Source organism: Neofelis nebulosa, chromosome 3 (genome assembly GCF_028018385.1).
Source record: "Neofelis nebulosa isolate mNeoNeb1 chromosome 3, mNeoNeb1.pri, whole genome shotgun sequence".
NCBI classification, from domain to species: domain Eukaryota; kingdom Metazoa; phylum Chordata; class Mammalia; order Carnivora; family Felidae; genus Neofelis; species Neofelis nebulosa.
Window position 1 is genome coordinate 203,445,312 of NC_080784.1, and position 19,283 is coordinate 203,464,594.

Sequence of the window (19,283 nt, forward strand, 5' to 3'; positions counted from 1 at the left end):
AGGACACTGGGGCTCAGGGCCCGAGACTCAAGGCCCGCAGGCCTCACGCCAAGGCCAGCCAGCAAGCTGCCATCTCACAGACGTGCCCTGGCCAGGCCGCCCCGGGAGCCTCCAGGAGGGACTCTGCCAGCACCGATTTGCATGGGAGGGAGGTCATCCCGATGTCCCTCACCCTGTCTCACTGCTGGCTGTAAATCGGCCTCCTTGTCCAGCGTGGGATGTTTGCGTGACTGACGAGCCTGTGCTGAGAGTCACGACCTCTCGGTAGGACCAGATCACGGACCTCATTCCGTTAGAATTTCTTTAAATGTTTATTTCTGAGGGAGAGAGAGAGACAGAGAGAGACAGAGCACGAGCAGGGGAGGGGCAGAGAGAGACACAGAATCCGAAGCAGGCTCCAGGCTCCGAGCTGTCGGCACAGAGCCCGATGCGGGGCCTGAACTCACGGACGGCGAGATCGTGACCTGAGCTGAAGTTGATGCTCAACCGACTGAGCCCCCCAGAAGCCCATCCTCATTCCATTTAAGTAGGCTGTGCCCTGTCCCTCTGGACCCAGGGGGGCGTCCCCTGAGAACAGGTGCAGCCACAGAGCTCTTTTCCTTGCAGAGGACAAACTGGTCCAGTTCCCAAGTCCCTGTGACTGTTCGGGTGGTTTTTCTTTTCGGTAATGGAATAGAAGTGATCCCCCCCCCCCCCCCCCCAGTGACTTTGGTAATCAGCCCGTTCCCCTGGCATGGGGACTTTTCCCTCGCTTTTTCAGACGAGTGAGCGGAATTCCAGGGAACGGAGGGTTCGCCCAAGCAGCGGGTGTGACCACCCTTAGGGCTGGTGAGTCCGCAGCCGGGAGGCCTCTCCTGCTGGGGCCTCTCTGAGAATCTTGTCCCTTTTGGACGGGGATGTAAGCTGTGTGGCTGGACCGGCCCCCACAAGGGCACACCCAGGAGGGTGCCTTGGCACACAGCTCAGGACAGGAGCGTCCCTTGGCGTGTGTGGGTGTATGTCCCAGCCTCTCCTGAGGTTGTACGTGAAGATCCCTGCATAGCCTTCCACCCTTTCTGCATGTGAACACGCGTTCCTAGACCGTGAAACACGCCTTCGTGGTGCTCTCTGGAGCATCCTGGAGGCCTGTGTGCAGGGGGAATGCCATCATCTGGTGGGATCAGGGGACAGCGGTGCCTGTGGCTGCTGGGACCCTGGCGGCTTCCTCTCTGTGGACCCTCACGCCTGCCGTATGGAGCAAAACAGACTGTTCGTTGGATGAATACTTGAAGTCACCACAAAACATCTTACCCTCTGCCTTCTTTCCCGACCTCCCTTTTCTCTAACACTTGAGGCCTCGTTTGTTCTCTGTGTTCCCACATCGAAGGGCTAGCTGTCTGCTGTTGCAGCCATTGTTTTATCTCTTCGTTCCTCAGTTTGTTCATCTGTGTAATGGGCACAGTTGGCACATGCCGAGAGGCCCTGACCTCCTTCCTGGCCTCAGCATCTCTCCCGCCAGGAGGCAGTGCGTCGTGGTGCAGAGAGCCGGGAGTGGCATTCTGCAGGTGCCCCCGGTCTGGAGCCTTCCTCCCTCTGGGCCTCAGTCCTCGGTGGGCTTCTAAACCCACGTGTTCTGGTGTTCTGCGATGATACAATGTTGTACACGTTCCCGTGTCAACTTTTGCACCTGTGAAAGTGGACAGGTGGGGTGGGAACGGGGAGAGCCACACCAGGAGTCATTCCTGGCTTTTTGGAGCCAGTTAGCCACCGATTCATTCACTGGAAAGTTATTTATCAGACTGTCACTATGTGCTGGGACTTGGCTAGGCTCGGGAGAAGGTGCTGATAGAGGTGGCCTTGGTTCCTGCCCTCCTGGGGCCCACAGCCTCTGGGGAAGGTTTCAGGGGGGAGGTGGCTTTAAGAATGAGCAGAAGGGAGGCAGAGCAGAGGGGCGGGAGGAAGGCAGAGGTGCAGGAACCAGCATGTACAAAGGCCCTGGGGTGACTGAAATTCACGGTGGTGAGTGTGTGCCTGAGGGTGGAGTGTGTTTGTTGTTGGTTAACAGCTGCATGAAGATGGAGAGAATGGGGCCCTCTTGCGTGCTAGAAGGAAATTCAGCTTCTGATGGGGGTGAGCGGATAGGGACCCGGGGATCCGCCAGTGCGGTTTCTGAAACGTCGACGTTAAAAACACGGATTCTGAGTCAGCAGGTCTGGGGTGGGGCCTCACCCAGGTTCTGCGTTTCCAGGGGCTCGTGCGAAGTGTGCACGGCTGGTCCCAGGCCCCACTGTGAGCAGCGAGAACCTCGACTCACCGTGCCATGGGCCGGCCCTGTCCCGACTGGCCTGGGGGACATCAGTGGGCAGGGGCGCCTTCTGGGGCCTTGCAGGCCTGACCCTCACGGGCCACCTCTGCATTTTTCCCTTTTTCTGATGGGAAGTTCATTTCCGAGTTGGCAGCTGATGATGAATTCTTGCTGCTGTGTGTGTGTGTGTGTGTGTGTGTGTGTGTGTGCGATTGATTGACTCCTGAATTGTGCTGAGTATTTGTTATTTTTTGGGGATTATCCTTGAGCCCTTGGAGGGCACACAGATATAAGGCTGCTTCAAAATCCTTTCCCACTGGCTCCTTGAAAGGCTTGGGACCTCCAACCGGAGGTGATCTGCGTGCTTCTAGTCCCGAGATGCCCGTGGGAGGTGACAGTGCTGAGCGCCGCGGGTTCTGGGCGCGGGGAGGGTTCCGCGAAGCCCACACGGGTCGGGCGGCAGTTCAGGAGGCTCCCCACTCTGCGGGCCGCGCTCGGGAAGGGCTCGTGTCTGGGCTCGTCACTGCACTGCCCGTGGGGCCCGGCTGCGTGCCGACCGCGGGAAGAGGCCTAGCGTTCTGCGGGTCCCTCCAGGGCGTCCTGTCGGCCCCGCTGTTGTGACTCACACCCCAGGAAACAGAAATAGCTGACCTAGAAACGTGCCAGTGGCCGCTCAGGGAGAGAGGGCCTCGCCCCCGGGCCTCTGTGCTCTGATTTCGGGCATAGGCTCGCGTGGATGGGCATCGCCCCCTCCCCCGGCAGCCTTGTGGGGTCGTACCCGAATCCGCTCCATTTCACAGAGGAGGAGACAGAGGCTCAGAGGGCCGGGGTCGTCCCGATGCCGCCACACCCTCCTCGTTTGGTTTCATTCCACCCGAGAAGCGTGCCAGCCGTGCGGGGGCACCTGATGAAAGACGATGTGAACAGCGCGGCGAGCACATTTGTAGCTGGCGGTGTTCGTTTTGGTGCTGCGGGCCTCCGTGCGCCCTGGGCGCCGAGACCTCCCCGAGCCAGCCTCGGCCACAGTGGCGGACCCCTGATGCCACTTCAGGGTCCTCGGCCGGTGGCTCCAACCGCAGAGCTGTTTCCACAAGCCCCTCTCGGGAGCTTTGAGGTACAGACCCAGCGCCTCATTTCTAAGTGGATTTTGCAGGCTCACTGGGGGAACAGAAGGGCATGTCGGGCGTCCTGGGGGCAGAGACTCACTATCTGGGTCTTGAATTGGCTTGTGGCCTGGGCAGGAGGCAGGCTGCTGGGGGCCCGGGTGGGGGCTCCACTGCCCACTTGAGGGTCTCTGCACGGACTGAGTGTGGACGTCACAGTTTCTTTTCCTTCCTGGGGACAGAGCCCTCGGCTGCCTCTCAGTGGAGGAGCAGGCTGGTGAGGCCACCGCTCCCGTCCCTGGAATAGTGCCCGGGGCCAGTGGGAGCTGGCCCTGGGCCCTGGCTGGGGATCTCTGGGGACCAGTCCTATCCCTGCTGGACCCCCCCCCCCCCTTTCCCTTCTCTGAATCTGTTTCTCCATTCCTGAAGGCAGGCATTGGAAGCTGTCCCAGGTTCCCATGGGTTCCGGCATTAAATCTGCTGCCTCCTTCCAGCCCCCACCTTGGCCTGGCTTCCTGTCTCCCTGACTCGGGAGATGGGGTTCATCATCTTAGTGGAACTGGGGGTCAGGCAGATACTCTCTTTCCAGCACCTCGAGGGGCTGGAGGGGGATTCAAACTTGGGGACGTCAGAGGGGTGGGCATCTGCCTCAGGCCCAGCTCCGCTGTTCACGGGGTCCAATGCGTAGCGAAAACACGCCCCTCGTTGAAACTTCTTGAAGAATTTCAAGGCAGTGACAGCACGGCATGAAACCAAGCGCAGGTCTTTCTGAATGGGGGGCCCTGGGGGGCTGCTTGGGTCGCACGACATCCCACTGGCCCTGGCTGCCCAGTTGGGGCCACCTCGTGGGCACCGTCAGTGGGATGGGGGCGGGCTCACCCCACCGGGGGTCCCGAGCTTGTCCCTTGAGCGTTGGATGGCTGTCGCTGGGGGCCTCCAGAACGGGCCATGTTCTGCACCCTTGGGTGGCGTTTCCTGGGTCAGGAGAGGGTGGCCAGGCAGTGGGCTCAGGAGGGAACCCTAGGCAGCAGGGACTTGTGGGCGGTGACAGTGGCCCGAAGGACAGATTCGGTGTCCTCTCCGGATCTGCTTCTGGGAAGGAGTATTTATTCATTTACTCTCTGACTTGTTCCTTCATTCACTCAACAAATACTGTGAGCTTTCGTTCTGTGCTGAGTCCTGGGAGTTCAGGGTGGAGCCAAGTGGACCACGTCCCTTCCGTGGTGGAACCTACAGACAGCAGTGTCGAGGACAGGCAGGTCTGGGAAGCCCAGAGCGCTTGGCTTCTCTCACCGGGGTCACGGCTGGCTAGACCTGGGTGACGGTGTATCTGGAGAGTCAGGGGGAAGCCCGCCTACCTCCAGGGCCGGGGGGGCCAGGAATGAAAAGAGGAGACACAGGGTGACCTAGGACCTGCGGGGTCTGTCCTTCCTTGGGCAGGGGTGGCTCTCAATCCTCGTCAGGGCATTTCTGACTGTCCGGAAGGAGTCGTGCGAGCGGGGGGCTCTGGCAACCTCGGGGCGGGAGGAGACCGTTGGCGAAGGCTGGGACGCAGAAGCCCCAGTGCCCTTCCAGATTTGTCTCCCGCCCAGATCAAAGCACTCCAGAGCTGTGCTAACATACCAGCCACTGGAAAATGGTTCCTGGCATATTTCATTTCCAAAGCTGTTAGCTGGGACCCCCAGAAGGGTGTGCCATACTTTTCAGTTCTTTGAAACGACTTTCAAAAAGTAATGAAAACGTGGGGCCCTTGTTCAAGCACGTGCGAGAATCGCGGGACAGTATCAGGAGAGCGGACGGTGCAGACCCAACCTCAGCCCAGCGGTTCAGAACCTGCTGGGGTGCTGGGTGCTGTATGCTTTCCCGCGGCGTTTAAGCTCGCTCTGTTTTCTTTTTTTTTCCTTTTTGATTAAATTTTTTAATCAAAAATTTTGATTAAAAATTTTAATGTCGAGCCAGACGCGGGGCTCGAACTCGTGAACCGTGAGATCATGACCTGAGCTGAAGTCGGATGCTTAACCGACTGAGCCACCTGGGTCTCCCTTTTTTTCCCCTTTTTAAAAGTTTATTTGTTTATTTTGAGAGAGAGAAAGAGAATCCCAAGCACTGTCAGTGCAGAGCCTGACGTGGGGCTCGAACCACAAACCCGTGAGATCATGACCTGAGCAGAAATCAAGAGTAGGACACCCAATCGACTGAGCCACCCGGGCACCCCTAGGCTCTCTCTGTTTCAGTTCCTTCGCCTGCAGGTGGGGATAATGACAGGAGCTGCACATGGGTCCCGGGCGTAAAGAGGGTCGATGTGCACAAGCCGAGTCAACCCGCTGCCCAGGGGACAAGCGATGCCAGCGAGTGTGGGCCAGAGCGTGGCTGCTGGCCCTGGCACCCTCACCCCCACGGAGGGAGCTGGGGGTCTCCTCCTCGCTGTAGGGCGGGGAGCTGAGGTCCACCGGGGCTCGGAGGGGCTGACCCCAAAGCAGAGGCCGCCTTCCGCTGCCCGCCGCAGAGAGAGGGGTGCCTGCCGGGCTCCCCCAGGGCTGACCCCTCTTGGGTGGCTCCTTGTCTCAGCGCCGGGCAAGGATGGCCCCCGGCCCTGGCCTCCGGAGCCCAAACCTCCCGTGGGTTAAGGTGGTGCCAGCAGAAAGATTCTGTCCGTCGCACGAAGGGTAGACGGTGTGTGCTCTTGATGGCAGAGGGGGGCCAGAGCAGGGGAGGAGACCCTCACCCAGGGCCCTCACCTCCCCTGGCTTCATTGCCTTAGTCGTGTTAGACAGCAGGTGCCGTGCCCAGTGCTGGGACATAAAACGAGACACAGTCCCCTCCCCCGAAGGGCTCATCGTCCAATGTTCGAAAGAGACCCCGTGAGCCGTGCTGGAGGGGAGAGCGCAGGGTCTGGGAGGGTGTGGGGGGCACTGAACCAGAGGAGGGGTCTGGGAGACACCCAAGGTGTCAGGAGTGGGGGCGGGAAGAAGGTCCCAGCATGAGGAACAGCTCATGCAGAGGCCCGTCTCTGGCGCTCAGAATGAAGGGGGTGGGTGTGAGTGGAGACACCCATCCAGGAGGGGTCCGAACGCCGTGCTGGGGGGTGAGCTCCCCACCCTCCGAGGTGTGTGGGCAGAGCTCAGCTAGCTGGGGCTTGATGAGGATGTTGGCTTAAGGATTTCACCCTGGATGGGCTGGATAAAGCAGACTTTGAGGTCCCTTCCTGCTGTCACGCTCTGGCTCCTCGAAATCCCCTCCGGGAGCAGCGAGGCTATAAAATATAAATCAATAGGTTAAAAATACGCTTGTCTCCTGCTTGTCCAGGCCCTGTCACTCTGCCCGCCTCCCCGGGTCTTCAGAGGATTCCCGCCCGTCTCCGGCAGCCCGAGCGCCTGGCAGGGGAAGGTGGCTTTGTTCCTGAGCGAGAGGCGGGGCCGTCGCGCCCCCGCTGCCGAGGCCTCCGGTCTGGTCTGCGTTTGATCATTGCTGCCTCCAGAATGCGCGCCGTCCCGTCCCGGCTGGCACCCCCTCCTCGTATCTTCCCTGCTTTCATCGTCGGGCAGGGGAAGCTCAGCCAGACAGTGTCTGGGGCAGCCGCGTCCCCAACACAGAGGAGGCCGTGCGGGGCGGGAAGGAACCAAACCCGGAGCTGGCCAGTGTGGTGACCCCAGATTAACCAGGCTAACGGCTCTGCTGGGAGCCGGTGGGGGGGGGTGTCCCCGGGGTCCCCCCCCGGTTCCCATGGCAACCGGGAGCAGCTAATAGAGACTGGCAGCGAGCGAAATGAAAGGTGATGTGTGGGAAAATGCACTGGCCAGCGAAGTCGCTGGGGACAAGGCGCTTTTCCCGCCAGGCAGGCCAATCCTCACTTCCTTTCTGTGGTGGTCCACCCGTCCGGGCGTCTGGAGGAACTTTCGGGTGCTTCTGAGCACGTTTGTTTTTGTTATTACCTAACAGTTCCCTTTTCTGCACAGGGCTGAAGGGACACGGTCTCGTCGGGGGGGGGGCCCCACGTGCGTGATGACAGTTGAGGGGCCGCGAAGCAGCGTGTGCCCCGTCGATGATGTGCGGGCCGCCTGCCGCCTCGGCCGCCCTCGTGCGCCTTCCCCAGCCCGCTGCTGGTTCCAGCATCATCCAGCCAGCACTGGCAGGAGAGGGGCAGAGGCCCCAGCTTCCGGGGCCTGCCCGTGTGTTGGGGCGGCCCCAGCAGGCGTTCTCGAAGGCCCTGGTGGAGACGAGGCCCCATCTCCCGAAGCCTTGTCAAACGCGTCCTCTGCCCGGCACTCTGGGACACTAGCTCGGCTGACCCTCTGACCATGGTTTGAGATTGTCTGGGGCCGAGTTTCAAGTTTTCCCGCTGAGGGGCGCCTGGGTGGCTCAGTCGGTTAGGCATCTGACTTCGGCTCAGGTCACGATCTCCCGGCTTGTGGGTTCGGGCCCCGTGTCGGGCTCTGTGCCTGCTTCGGATTCCGTGTCTCCCTCTCTCTCTCTGCCCCTCCTACGCTCACGCCCCATCTCTCTCTCTCCGTCTCAAAAACCAACAAACATTAAAACAATTTTTAAGAATTTTTCCTGCTGAGTGCCAGCTACCTGGTGGCCCTGGCAGGATGGGGAGTGTCCCCAAGTCACTCTGAGGATGGAGGGAGGTTGGGAGGTTTCAGGGCGGACACCGGCCTCGTGTGCAGGGTGGCTGGGGCCTCCCGGGGAAGCCGACAGAAAGACCCGGGCCCCTGATGTGTACTGGGTCAGGGAACGTCCCCACATCCCTCTTTCAGAGCCTCGAAACTGGCTGATTTCTGCCTTTGTCTTTCTGTTGCCACCACAGGTGATCTTGATCCTGACGAAGTATTACCACGCCGACATGGGGAAGGTTCTGGAAAGTTCTCTGTGGCGGTAAGTCAAGCCAAGGGCGGGCCTCTCTCCTTGTGTACCTGCACTACTCCCGAGACTGAGGGCTGAGATCCAGACGCCCAGCTGGAGCAGCCCTGTGAGTTGGCGGCCTCGCAACTTTTCTTCGGCTACAAAATGCACGTAGGACACGGTGGAAAGCGACGGCGGGTTTCGGCAGTGGGCACAAACAGCACCAGAGAAAAGACGGCCCTTTAGAAAGCTCCTTCGCTCTCTTTTCTTTCGGTTTCTCCTCTCCCCCTCCCCCTCCCCCTGCCTTTCTTCCTCCCCGAGGAAGAGGGTCTGCATTTTGAATTCAGGTCAGTGCACACATTCCCTCCGCTCACGCCCTGAACTTCAGACGAGGCTCCTGGAGTCCACCGAGAATGCCGATTATCCTCATTGTCCAGACGTTTTTCTTTCTTCCTGGCTCAGCCGACGAGCTTGGTAAATAAATAACCCACTGGCGACGGGGGATGTCTCTTTCTGTGTGAGATGTGAATTCAGTCCAAGAACATTAAGTGGCCCCTTTGATGTTTTAAATGAGGTGGGAGAGAAGGAGGTTTTGGAGAAATCATTTCGGTTACTATCATCTTCAATATTTATACCTGCTCACCCAGGGAGGGGGAAGGGAGGCTCCCGGGCGGCTGGGGCTGTCGTCTCAAAAGCTGTCCTCGGGCCACGATTGTGTTTCCTCCACGCGCTGCTCGCCACTCCCACGTTCCCTGGGTGTGTTGGACCGGTTTGTTTTTCAAGGTGTGTTTCTCAAGTACCAATTAATTCATTCTTTCTATTTGAAATCCATAAAAAAAACACCTCTGCCCGCTCATCAGGACTCCTGTATGTGTGCAGCCCCCTTGAGTTGATTTATTTTTGGCTTTTGGCTTTGCTTCTGGGGCAGAGGCTTGATGATTCATTCTGTTGGTTCTTGTTGGGGGATTTCCGTGATGCTCTGGGAAGGTGTTGAAATAGTACCTCCAACTGGGTCCTTTCCTTCTTGTATAAGGAACGGGGGCGTCTTGGGGCAGCCGGGTTGGTCACCGGCGGTGCTGATGGGACCAAGCCTGGGGAGCAAGCAAACCACTCGTACTGCTCTGCGTTTTTCTTACCCCTCCAGCCAGAGAGCCTTTCCTAGACGGCTCTTCCCGGCCGTGGATTCGCGGGTTCACCCCGCAGACCGCCCCCCCCCCCCACCCAGCCCGCCCCCCAGTCCTTCTGTCGGCCTCAGGGAGAGGGGTCAGCATCCTACAAAGAGGACAGCTGATTTCCTGCCATGCTCCCCCTCGTCATTTCGTCTTGTGCCTTGAAGCAGCTCACCCCCGAGGAGAGGTCCGAGGCTTGCTTTCAAAAGTCCCGCTCAGTATGGCGGGGAGGCAGCTTGGCATTTGGGATGAGAGTGGACCATGGCGTGAGCGCTAAAGCTCCCGCCACCTCTCACTGCGGCCCTCTGAGGGTTTCAGGGCGAGGCCCTGGGACGGGCTGGCCCATGGAGGGCGTTGTCTCTTGCTAGGTGGATGGTCCAAAGAGGTCCCCCCGGGGCTGCAGAGTGAACAGGGGCACTTGGCTCTTCTCGTGGCCTTGAATTCTGGGCAGCATCCCATAGTAGCCGCCTCGCTGGCCCCAAATGCTGCACACCAGCCGCGTCCTGACGGGCGGGCAGGCTCTCCCTGCACGGGCCGCACTCGCTGACCATCCGGAATGCCCGGTTTCCCTCGCTCCCTCCAGCATCTCCGTGGGCTGCGCTCGGAAACGGGAGGTCATAAATGTTGCTGGAACAGTCCTTCCCGGTGCCATCTGTGCCCACAGGACAGAGCTGTGGGGTATACGTAGGGCTTGCTGCCCACCCTTATGGGGGACGCGGTGGGGACGGGTGGATCTGGGTCACCCCGTGGCACGGGGGCCGGGAATTTTTGCTGAAGGGCTCCAGACTCCCGATTCTTCAGACGTGGCTACAGCAGCCGAGAGGGAGGCCAACCACCCACCTCAGGGCTGCTCCAGCGGGGGGTTCTGTCCGCTCTGTCTCCGCCTGGGAGAGCATGAGGGCCCGGTGAGGTGACACGAAAGGTCCCCAGAACGGTACACGGTCTCGATCTAGTTTTTCTCCGAAGCAGATCAACAGACCAATTCTCCATGTTCTTTCTCATCACTGTCTCTGCGCAGGCGTTTCCTCTCCTTTACTAAAAGTACACGCAAAGGCGTTCGTCATGTCAGGAAGGATCACCCCAGCCCCACCCATTACTTCCGGCGTGGAGCCATTATATCCTCTGTGTATCTTTCTCTCGCGGACGTATTTATATAGTCAGACGTGGAAGAAAGTTCTGCGTTGTTTCTCGAGGTTGGACCGCGTCCGCATCAGCGCTTCCTGTGGCCGTGGACTAGCCCTTGGTGGGTTCGTTCTGACACGGGGCCACGCTGCTGCCGTAAAAAAAATGTAGGCGTGTGGTTGTCCTTCGCCTTCTGCTCTCTGGGCAGAAGCCCGGGGGGTAGCGACCGAGCCGGAGAGTGAGCGGATGGCCGGCCGGCCCACTGCAGGCCCCCGAGCGGGCGGCACTCTGGCCCGCACCGTCGAGGCCCCAGCGGCCGCTCCCGTTTGAGTCCCTTTGGTTCCCGGGGAGCATGAGCAGCGTCTGTGTTCGACTGCCAATCACGTTTTCCTCGTGCGAGCATTTTCAGCCCACGTCCCCTCTATCTTGGCACTCGCGTGAGTGTCTTTAGAAGTGGAAAGGTTGCCACTGGTCTTGCGTGGGGATGCCACCCCGCCTCCGTCTGCTGGTCAAGGCCCACGTAGATGGGGGCTGACAGAGCCCGTGCCTGGATCACGCGGATTAGCGACTCACTCGGTGGGCGCGCCCTGAGCTTCCCCAGGGTTCTCCTGTGCGGTCCCCGTGAATCCATTTTTAAGGACAGGTATGGTATTTACATTCTGGAAATGGCTCTCTGAAATGTGAGCCGAGTGCATTTTTAATTGTCCTGCATTTCAGGGGCCCCCTGTCACCCCGTCCGGTCTTCAGGGTGGGGCCGTGCCCTCCACTCTGGGGAAGGGGCACCGGGAGGGAGCGAGGCTGCCCCCCACCCTCCAGAGAGCCTCCAGTTGGCTTCAGAGCCGGTCCTGTGCGGGCACCTCCCATCTTGGGTTCCCAGGACTGATGGCAACAGGAGGAACACACTCACCCAGACCAGCCTGCCTGATGCTTGCCCATGTCCAGTCTGTGCGAATGTCCTGGGGCTGCTGGAACGAAGGACAAAAAGTAGGGACTTTAAAGCAACAGGAATTTGCTCTCTCATGGCCCTGGGGGCTAGAGTCTGAGATCAAGGTGTGGGTGGGGCCGGGCTCCCCCAGGATCCTTCACGCCTCTTCCAGCTCCTGGGGTGGGGGTGGGGGGACATGCCAGTCCCTGCCCCCAGCTTTGGCTTCAGACGGCCTCTTCTTTGTGTGTCCGCCCTGTGTGCGTGCCTTATGAGGACACTTATTGTTGGATTCAGGGCCCACCCAGGTGATCTGGGGTGATCTCATCTCTGGAGCTCTGACTTAATGACATCCACAACCTCCCCTTTTCCAAATAAGGCCGTGCACAGACTCTGGAGGTAGGTCGTGGACACATCTGCTTGGCTGTGTCATTCAGCTCACTGCACGGTCCTCACCCCTGGGCTGCACTGCCCGGATCTGACTTCCTAAATGGCTCTTGCCCCTGTCGCCCCCTCTCCATCCTCACCTGTGTTCCCTTGCTGCCTCTTCATCCTTGGTGGGGTCCTGTAGCCCCTTCCCAGCTCCTCCCCCGCTGCCCCTCACCGCCCCTCCAAGCCTCGCCCCTGCAAGGCCCCAGGGATTTGAGATGCACACACGCCCACAGTCTTGCCCTGCTCCCTTGTCCCCTGGTGGCCTCCCAAGACTGATACCTGTGCATCCCGCCCTCCTTGTCCAGGTGTAGGGGTGGGGGATCCAGTGGGCAGAGCCAGAGGCTGTAGGGGCAAGTATAGAAGAGCGTGGGCACGCACGGTCCCTCTGAGAGTTGATGTGCGACTTGTATCTACCCCACGGCGGGGGGGCCATAGCGGTTGCGAGGTAAAGATAAAGAGCGTTTGGAATTAAGATGGACAAGATCTGTAAATGCTCCTGTGCCCCCACACCCTGCCTGCAGGAGGATGTCGCCTGGTTCTTCCCCTGGTTCAGGGCTGTCCCTCCAGGTTCCCAGGGGCAACCCTTCAGGGGGTTCCCAGGACACTGCATTATCCATTGGAAAATTGAGACCACTCCCAGGCAAAGGGACGAACGGGCACCCCTGATACAGATCGGAGGCAAAGTCCCCGGCTGGTGCTGCCCAGGCCCCCGCGGCCTGGAGCTGGGGACCCTCAACTGTCTGCTTGATCGGCCCCGTTCCCCGCAGGAAGCCTTTGAGACACTGTTCTCCTAGGTGCCCCTCCGCCCACGACTGTATTTCTGTTGAAGTTCAATGTGACCTGCGCCTTGTACATAAAAACTAAGATCCTTCGCACCCTTCGAGAACCAGTGTTTGCCCCTTGAGGGCAATTTTGTCCCTGGTTGAAAATCCACATCCTGAAGAAGAGCCTCAGCGGGGAAGGGGCTCTTGTTAAAATTCAGATTCTGATTCGTGGGTCGGGGGTGGGGCCCGGGGCTCCGCATTGTTAACAAGCCCATAGCGATGCTCGAATTGCTGGCCCACTGAGCACACTTGGAGTAGCAGGGCCCTGGCTCATTCCGGGGTCACCTGGGGACCTCAGCATCGCCCGATGTCTGTGCCCGACCTGGGCCCGCATTTGGCCTGGTCTGGGCTACGGCAGGCATGGCTCCGGTGTCCAGCCTGGGCTGGGTCTTGGGAGGCCCATTTGGTGTCACCACCGCTGAATCCCAAACGGCCGGTGAGTCTCGGCTGCCTCACAAACGCCGTCAGGAAGGTAACTGCAAGCCATCGAGGTTTGAGCCACATGCAAATAGTAGAAAGTGGGTCCTCGATGGGAGGAGGTATGTAAGGGTCATTTGGAAATCTCTTCAAAACTACTGCCACTCGGGCCATGCCTTGGAAGATGCAGACTCAGTGTGGAGACCCTCCCCCACCAGGAGCCCCCTGCAGGTGAGAGCAGACCCAGGAGGGGTCTTTCCAGCATTGCCTTTCTGGCTTCAACGGTCACTCGGGTCTCCTGGTCTGCATTTCTAACAGGTGGCCACATGCTGCCATCGGGGCTGGTCCAGAGACCACACTTGGAGGAGCCAGGGGGTCGGCTGCTTAGGAGTGAGGCTCAGCTTCCTGCTGTGGCTTCCCCAGGGACCTGGATAAAAGCCACGGTGCCGGGCCCTACCCCACTCCGCAGCCCAGCCCCTCTTGCCGCTCAGTATCCAGCCAGCCTGCTGCCTGAGCCTCCACCATGCCCAGCATGGTCCCTGTAAGGGGGCTGTGCCTGTTGGGACTGCCTGCCTGGAATGCGCTCGGCATTGACCCTCAGGTACTGGCCCCTGTGGACACTTAGTCTCAGTATAAACCTCTTTTCTTCAAAGAGGCCACCCCACCTCTCAGTGTAAGTAGCCCCCAGGCATTCTTTATTGTATCTCTCCTTGAGGGTGGGAGTTCTTGGGTATGGTTTATCCCCCTTCGCCCCACCCAGAACATGTACTTATTGGGGATGGAGACCAGTCAGGTCCACCTTGGTGATCACTGGATGCCCAGAACCCATCACAGATCTGCCACAGACTGGACATTGGATGTATGTATGTATGTATGTATGGATGGACACATGGATGGATGGATGGACACAAGATGGACGGATGGATGGATGGATGGATGGACACATGATGGATGGATGGATGGACACATGATGGGAGGATGGATGGATGGACACATGGATGGATGGATGGGTGGACACATGATGGGTGGATGGATGGATAGATGGACACATGATGGACGGATGGATGGACACATGATGGATGGATGGATGGACACATGATGGATGGATGGATGGATGGATGGACACATGGATGGATGGATGGACACATGATGGGTGGATGGATGGATGGACACGTGGATGGATGGATGGACACATGATGGACGGATGGATGGACACATGATGGATGGATGGGTGGACACATGATGGGTGGATGGATGGACACATGATGGCTGGTTGGATGGATGGATGGACACATGATGGATGGACGGGTGGATGGATGGATGGCGACATGGTTCTTAGGAGATGCTCACGTGACCTAGAGAACCCTTTACACCTATGAGGCCGTCCTAGGGGATGGGGTGGGGGACAGGAACACAGAGTTGGCTCTGATGCTGTCAAGTGGAGCACGAGGGGACTGGGGGCATCCCCACGCTGGGGAGAAAGTGGACCTTGGCCCACCTTTCCCCACCCCACCTCTCTGCTGGGACAGCCTGCATCCTCCCACTGAGCATGGCAGCCTCAGTCCCATAGCCCACTTGACGTCGTGCCTGTGCCATCACTGAGCCGGTATGAGAGCCACACCAGCCCTACCTTTCCCCTGGCACATATGACCTTGGGCAGGACCTTCCACAGGGGAAACCTCGGGAATACTGGGGGTGGGCGTGGGTCTCCCAGAGTGCCTTGCTGGCATCCCCTCCCTTTTGTGGGGTGATTCTCTTCCTCCTATCTTGAATTTAATCATGAAATCTTTAATGTATACATGAGTTGTAGGACGTACTGGATACCGTGTGTCAGATTAGAGACAGTCTAATCTAGTGCTCACCAAATAATCCAAGCGTTTCCTTCCTTCCCCAGCCTCCCTTGTAGTTATTTTGGGGTCATCTGATTAAGTTTGGGGGCCAGTGGCTGGTGAGCCACTGAAATTTAGGGCTTTGGCTGTTATCATAACAGAGCCTAGGCTAGCCCAAGACCAATTCCCTGGCTGTAATAGATGTTAATTTTTTCCTGTCTGGGATTTCTCCTCTTCAAGAAATGTCCTGTTACAGGGGCGCCTGGGTGGTTCCGTCGGTTAAGCGTCCGACTTCAGCCAGGTCACGATCTCGCGGTTCGTGAGTTCGAGCCCCGCGTCGGGCTCTGTGCTGACGGCTCAGAGCCTGGAGCCTGCTTCCGATTCTGTGTCTCCCTCTCTCTTTCTGCCCCTCCCCTGCTCACGCTCTCTCTCTCTCTCTCTCTCTCAAAAATGAATAAACATTAAAAAAAAATTTTTTTAAATGGGTAGAAGTGGTGTCATTTCACCTTCTGTAATTTGATTTGTGCTCCCACCTCGGTTTTGGTGATTTCTGCACGTGGCACGTATCATCTGGTTGACTTATGTGTCCCCTGTCGTGGGAGCACGAGGACTTTTATCCCCCGCATTTTGTGATTCCCACCAGGGCTGCAGCGAGCGCCCACACGTGAGTCTCCAGCTTCCTTCTTCTCTCCCTGTTGCCAGCCTGTCTGTGGAGTGACGCCCGCGTCTCTGAGTTGTCAGACTTCGTATGTCTGTACTCAAGCAGATGTGAGAGTGGAGCCCCCTCTTGTTTTATTTCGCAGTTCTGTGATTCCTCGTGAGGTCGAACATACTTTCCTTTGTTTGTTGACTATTCACGTTTCCTCCCCTGGGATTTACCTGCCTGTGTGTTCTATCTCGTTCTTTTGGGTTGCTCGACTTTTTCTTAAACGCTGCCTCTCCACTGCCAATAGCCCAGGTCCTCTCGAGGACCCTCGATTTTAAGATGCGCGTCCTCTGAGTGCGTCTTCGGCTCCCGCCTGGTGCTGTTCGTTCTTTCCCAACAGCTTCTAAGAGTGTTTCCTCTTAATAATGTTTCTCTTTGCCATGTTATTTTGTGTGCAAGTCTTAAAAGGGTACTTCTGTGGGATGGTGTATTAGTCAGCTATGGTGACAATCATGCTGTGGAATGAGTCACCCCAAACTCGGTGATGTGTACCGTGCACTTATGCTCACACCCCTGGGTTGACTGGTCTGGCTTCCTTGGACGGGGCATGAGGCTGGAGAGCGTGGCCTGGGCCACCTGCCTTTGTTCTGGAACCCAAGCTGAGGGGGCAGAGGCCATCGGGCCGGGTTCTTCCCAGGCACCACCCTGCGGCTCAAGAACCAAGCCAACCCCACAAGCACACTTAAAGCTTCTGCTTCCGTCACATTTGCTCGAGTTCCGTTGACCAAAGCAACTCGCGGGGTCCAACCCGACACCAACAGGGGACGGGAGAGGAGCGAAGTCAGGGCTTGCTGATTGACAGTTGGAAGTGTCACACAGGTCGTACGTGTTTCCAGACAATACATGTTTTGTGGTCATAGAAGTCTGGTGAACATTCCGAGGTTGAAAATCACCCACGTTTCTTTGCAGTAGGACTTTGGGAGTCCCTGCCATGCCAACTCACATCACACATCTCCCGGAAAAGCTTGCGTGGCATTTCTCTATCTCCTCTGAGCCCGTGATCTTTTGTTTTGATTTTATGTAAATGTTATCTCATTTTAAATTAAAATTAAGTTAGTTTTCATTTTATTTTCCTTCTACGTTTTAATATTTACATATTCTCTTATTTTTGTTCTGCTGAGCATTTCTCGGGATGGGTTTTCCTTGGAACAAACCTTGGGAAACTCTGCTTTATAGAGTTTGTATTCTGGGAGAGCTGGTATTTGAGATTTTCAGATCACTTCTGTTTACCCATCATGTTACTGTGTTATTTCCACCATTCTATTTAAAATCAGATTTGACTCCGTGGCCCTCTGGCGTCTCCCTCTCCATTTTTAATGCACAGACTTTTCACGTTCTGTGTTGTGAATGCAGGGCCTCAGGAGTTTGAGCAGTGAACCCCAGCCACCCAAGGACCTCTTGACATGCACTGGTACAAAACATCATCAAGGTCTTTCCCTGCAGAGGTGGATAATGGCCAGGCCTGGGGACGTCCACGTGGCTCCACCGTCCCAGGGTCGGGTGGACAGAGACTGTGTGCAGTGCGCTTCCTGAGCTGACGGCGGCCCCCTGGGGCCCTGAGTGTCAGGGCCAAAAAGACCAGCTGCGCTGATAGGTCCTTCTAGGTGGGTGGTGCCGAGGGCTTATAGCCACGGTCTGCAGTGGGAAAATTATAAAGAGAGGAAGTGCTTTGCCCCTTGGCGGCCTGGAAAGAGTGGGGATTTTAGAGAGACCGTCTTAGACATCGATGGGCTTTACCTGTAGGCTAATCGCGGGCCAGAGCTGTGTGGTCTGTGTCCCTGCAGGATCATGCTCTGAGTTCGGGGGCCGAGACGTCCCTGCCTCGCATCCTCTCCTGTGTAATCCAAGCAGAAGATTGTGGCCGTGCCGACGTCCCAGGCTGTTCCGATGAGGACGGCAGCTAATCCCTGTGGACGCTTGGCACTTGGTGGGTGCCAGGCCTGCTTCCTTCCTCCCCGGGGGACTTTCCGTCCCTCCCTGGCCGGCCTCTCTCCGTGTGTGCTCCAGCATCACCGTGGAGGTCTGAGTTTGATTTAATCAAGACCCAGAGCAGATAGGGATCAAGACAGGCGCTGACTTGATTTGAATCAACAGTTTGATGAGGTCAGCTCTTAGGCCTTGAGGTGCCTGTAAAATACTCCGGAATAAGATCTGGGTGGCTGAAAGGTCAAGCACTTTTGAGGCAATCCCTCAGTGTCCCCAGCCCCCAAGCCTCTTCTCCCTCCCTCTGCCCTCACTCAGGTCCTGGCTCCCCTGTCCCACACACCCTGAGGACACCTCCCAGCTGGTGGTGACACTCTTCTCTGCCTGTGGCACATCCCTCCTCCTTCCCTGGCCTGCCTTAGGCTCTTCCCTTGCTTTCTCCCTCTCTCCCCACCATCTGTCACTCGCCCATCCATCCCCTTCTTTTTGTCTATCCTCCATCCATTAATCTATCCGTCCCCTGCATATCCACTCCCTCCCCCCAAACTCCCAACACCCATCCATCCATCCATCCATCCCCCCATGTATCTATCTCTTGTCTACCCACCAACCCCCCAACACGCACCCATCCATCCATCCTTCCATCTACCCATCTATCCATCCATCCATCCACCCATCCATCCATCTATCCATCCACCCATCTATCACCCACCAATCCCTCTCTCCATCCATCCACCATCCACCCACCCATCCATCCACCCACCCATCCATCCTCCATCCATCCATCCACCCACCCATCTGTCTATCCATCCATCCATCCATCCATCCATCCATCCATCTATCCATCCATCCACCCATCTATCTATCCATCCATCCATCCTTCCTTCCATCCATCCATGCATCCATCCATCCATCCATCCATCCATTCATCCATCCATCCATCTATCCATCCACCCATCTATCACCCACCAATCCCTCTCTCCATCCATCCACCATCCATCCACCATCCACCCACCCATCCATCCATCCACCCACCCACCCATCTGTCTATCCACCCATCCATCCATCTATCCATCCACCCATCTATCACCCACCAATCCCTCTCTCCATCCACCCACCATCCATCCACCCACCATCCATCCATCCATCCATCCATCCATCCATCCTGTACCCCCCATGTATCCATCCCATGTCTACTAATCCCCTGTCCTCACATCCAACCATCCAGGCTCTGGGTTTGAGTAAGGCATGGTCAATGACCCCCAAGTCTCACAGTGGAGTGAAGGGACCAGACAGGCAAACACCTGGGGTCGTGGTGTGTAATCTGCACTGTGATGAAGCTGAGAAAACCGGGGAAGCGTGAGATGCCCACACTCAGGTGAGCGGAGGGAGTTGGTGGTCAAGGAGGACTTTCTGGAGAAGGATCCCATCCTCGGGCACCACCATGGTGTCCCTTTTCTCCCAGGACGGCTCTTCTTACAAGGTGCCTCCCGTGTTGGCGAGGCCACTGAGTTCTCACGTATGGTCCTCCTCCCCATCCCCCTGAGTGCTGTCACTCCTGCACAACGCCTACCAGCAGTCCCTCTGCAATCAGAGGCTGCGTTGGGGAAACACAGAGGTGGCTTTGGCAGGCGACAGGAACATTCTGGTCTTTTCCAGACTAGTCTGGCTTCCTGGGTGGGGCCTGCCCTGGCCTCAGGGCATCCCTGG

General features: G+C 57.8%; 1 protein-coding gene across 1 annotated transcript in view; it reads left to right on the top strand.

Annotated features, from left to right (window-relative positions):
- SORCS2 (sortilin related VPS10 domain containing receptor 2) overlaps positions 1-19,283 on the top strand; it is a 472,981-nt gene that overhangs the window by 181,038 nt on the left and 272,660 nt on the right. Inside the window, 1 exon segment of the mRNA XM_058723168.1 lies at positions 8,195-8,262. Coding sequence (XP_058579151.1) covers positions 8,195-8,262 — 68 coding nt within the window.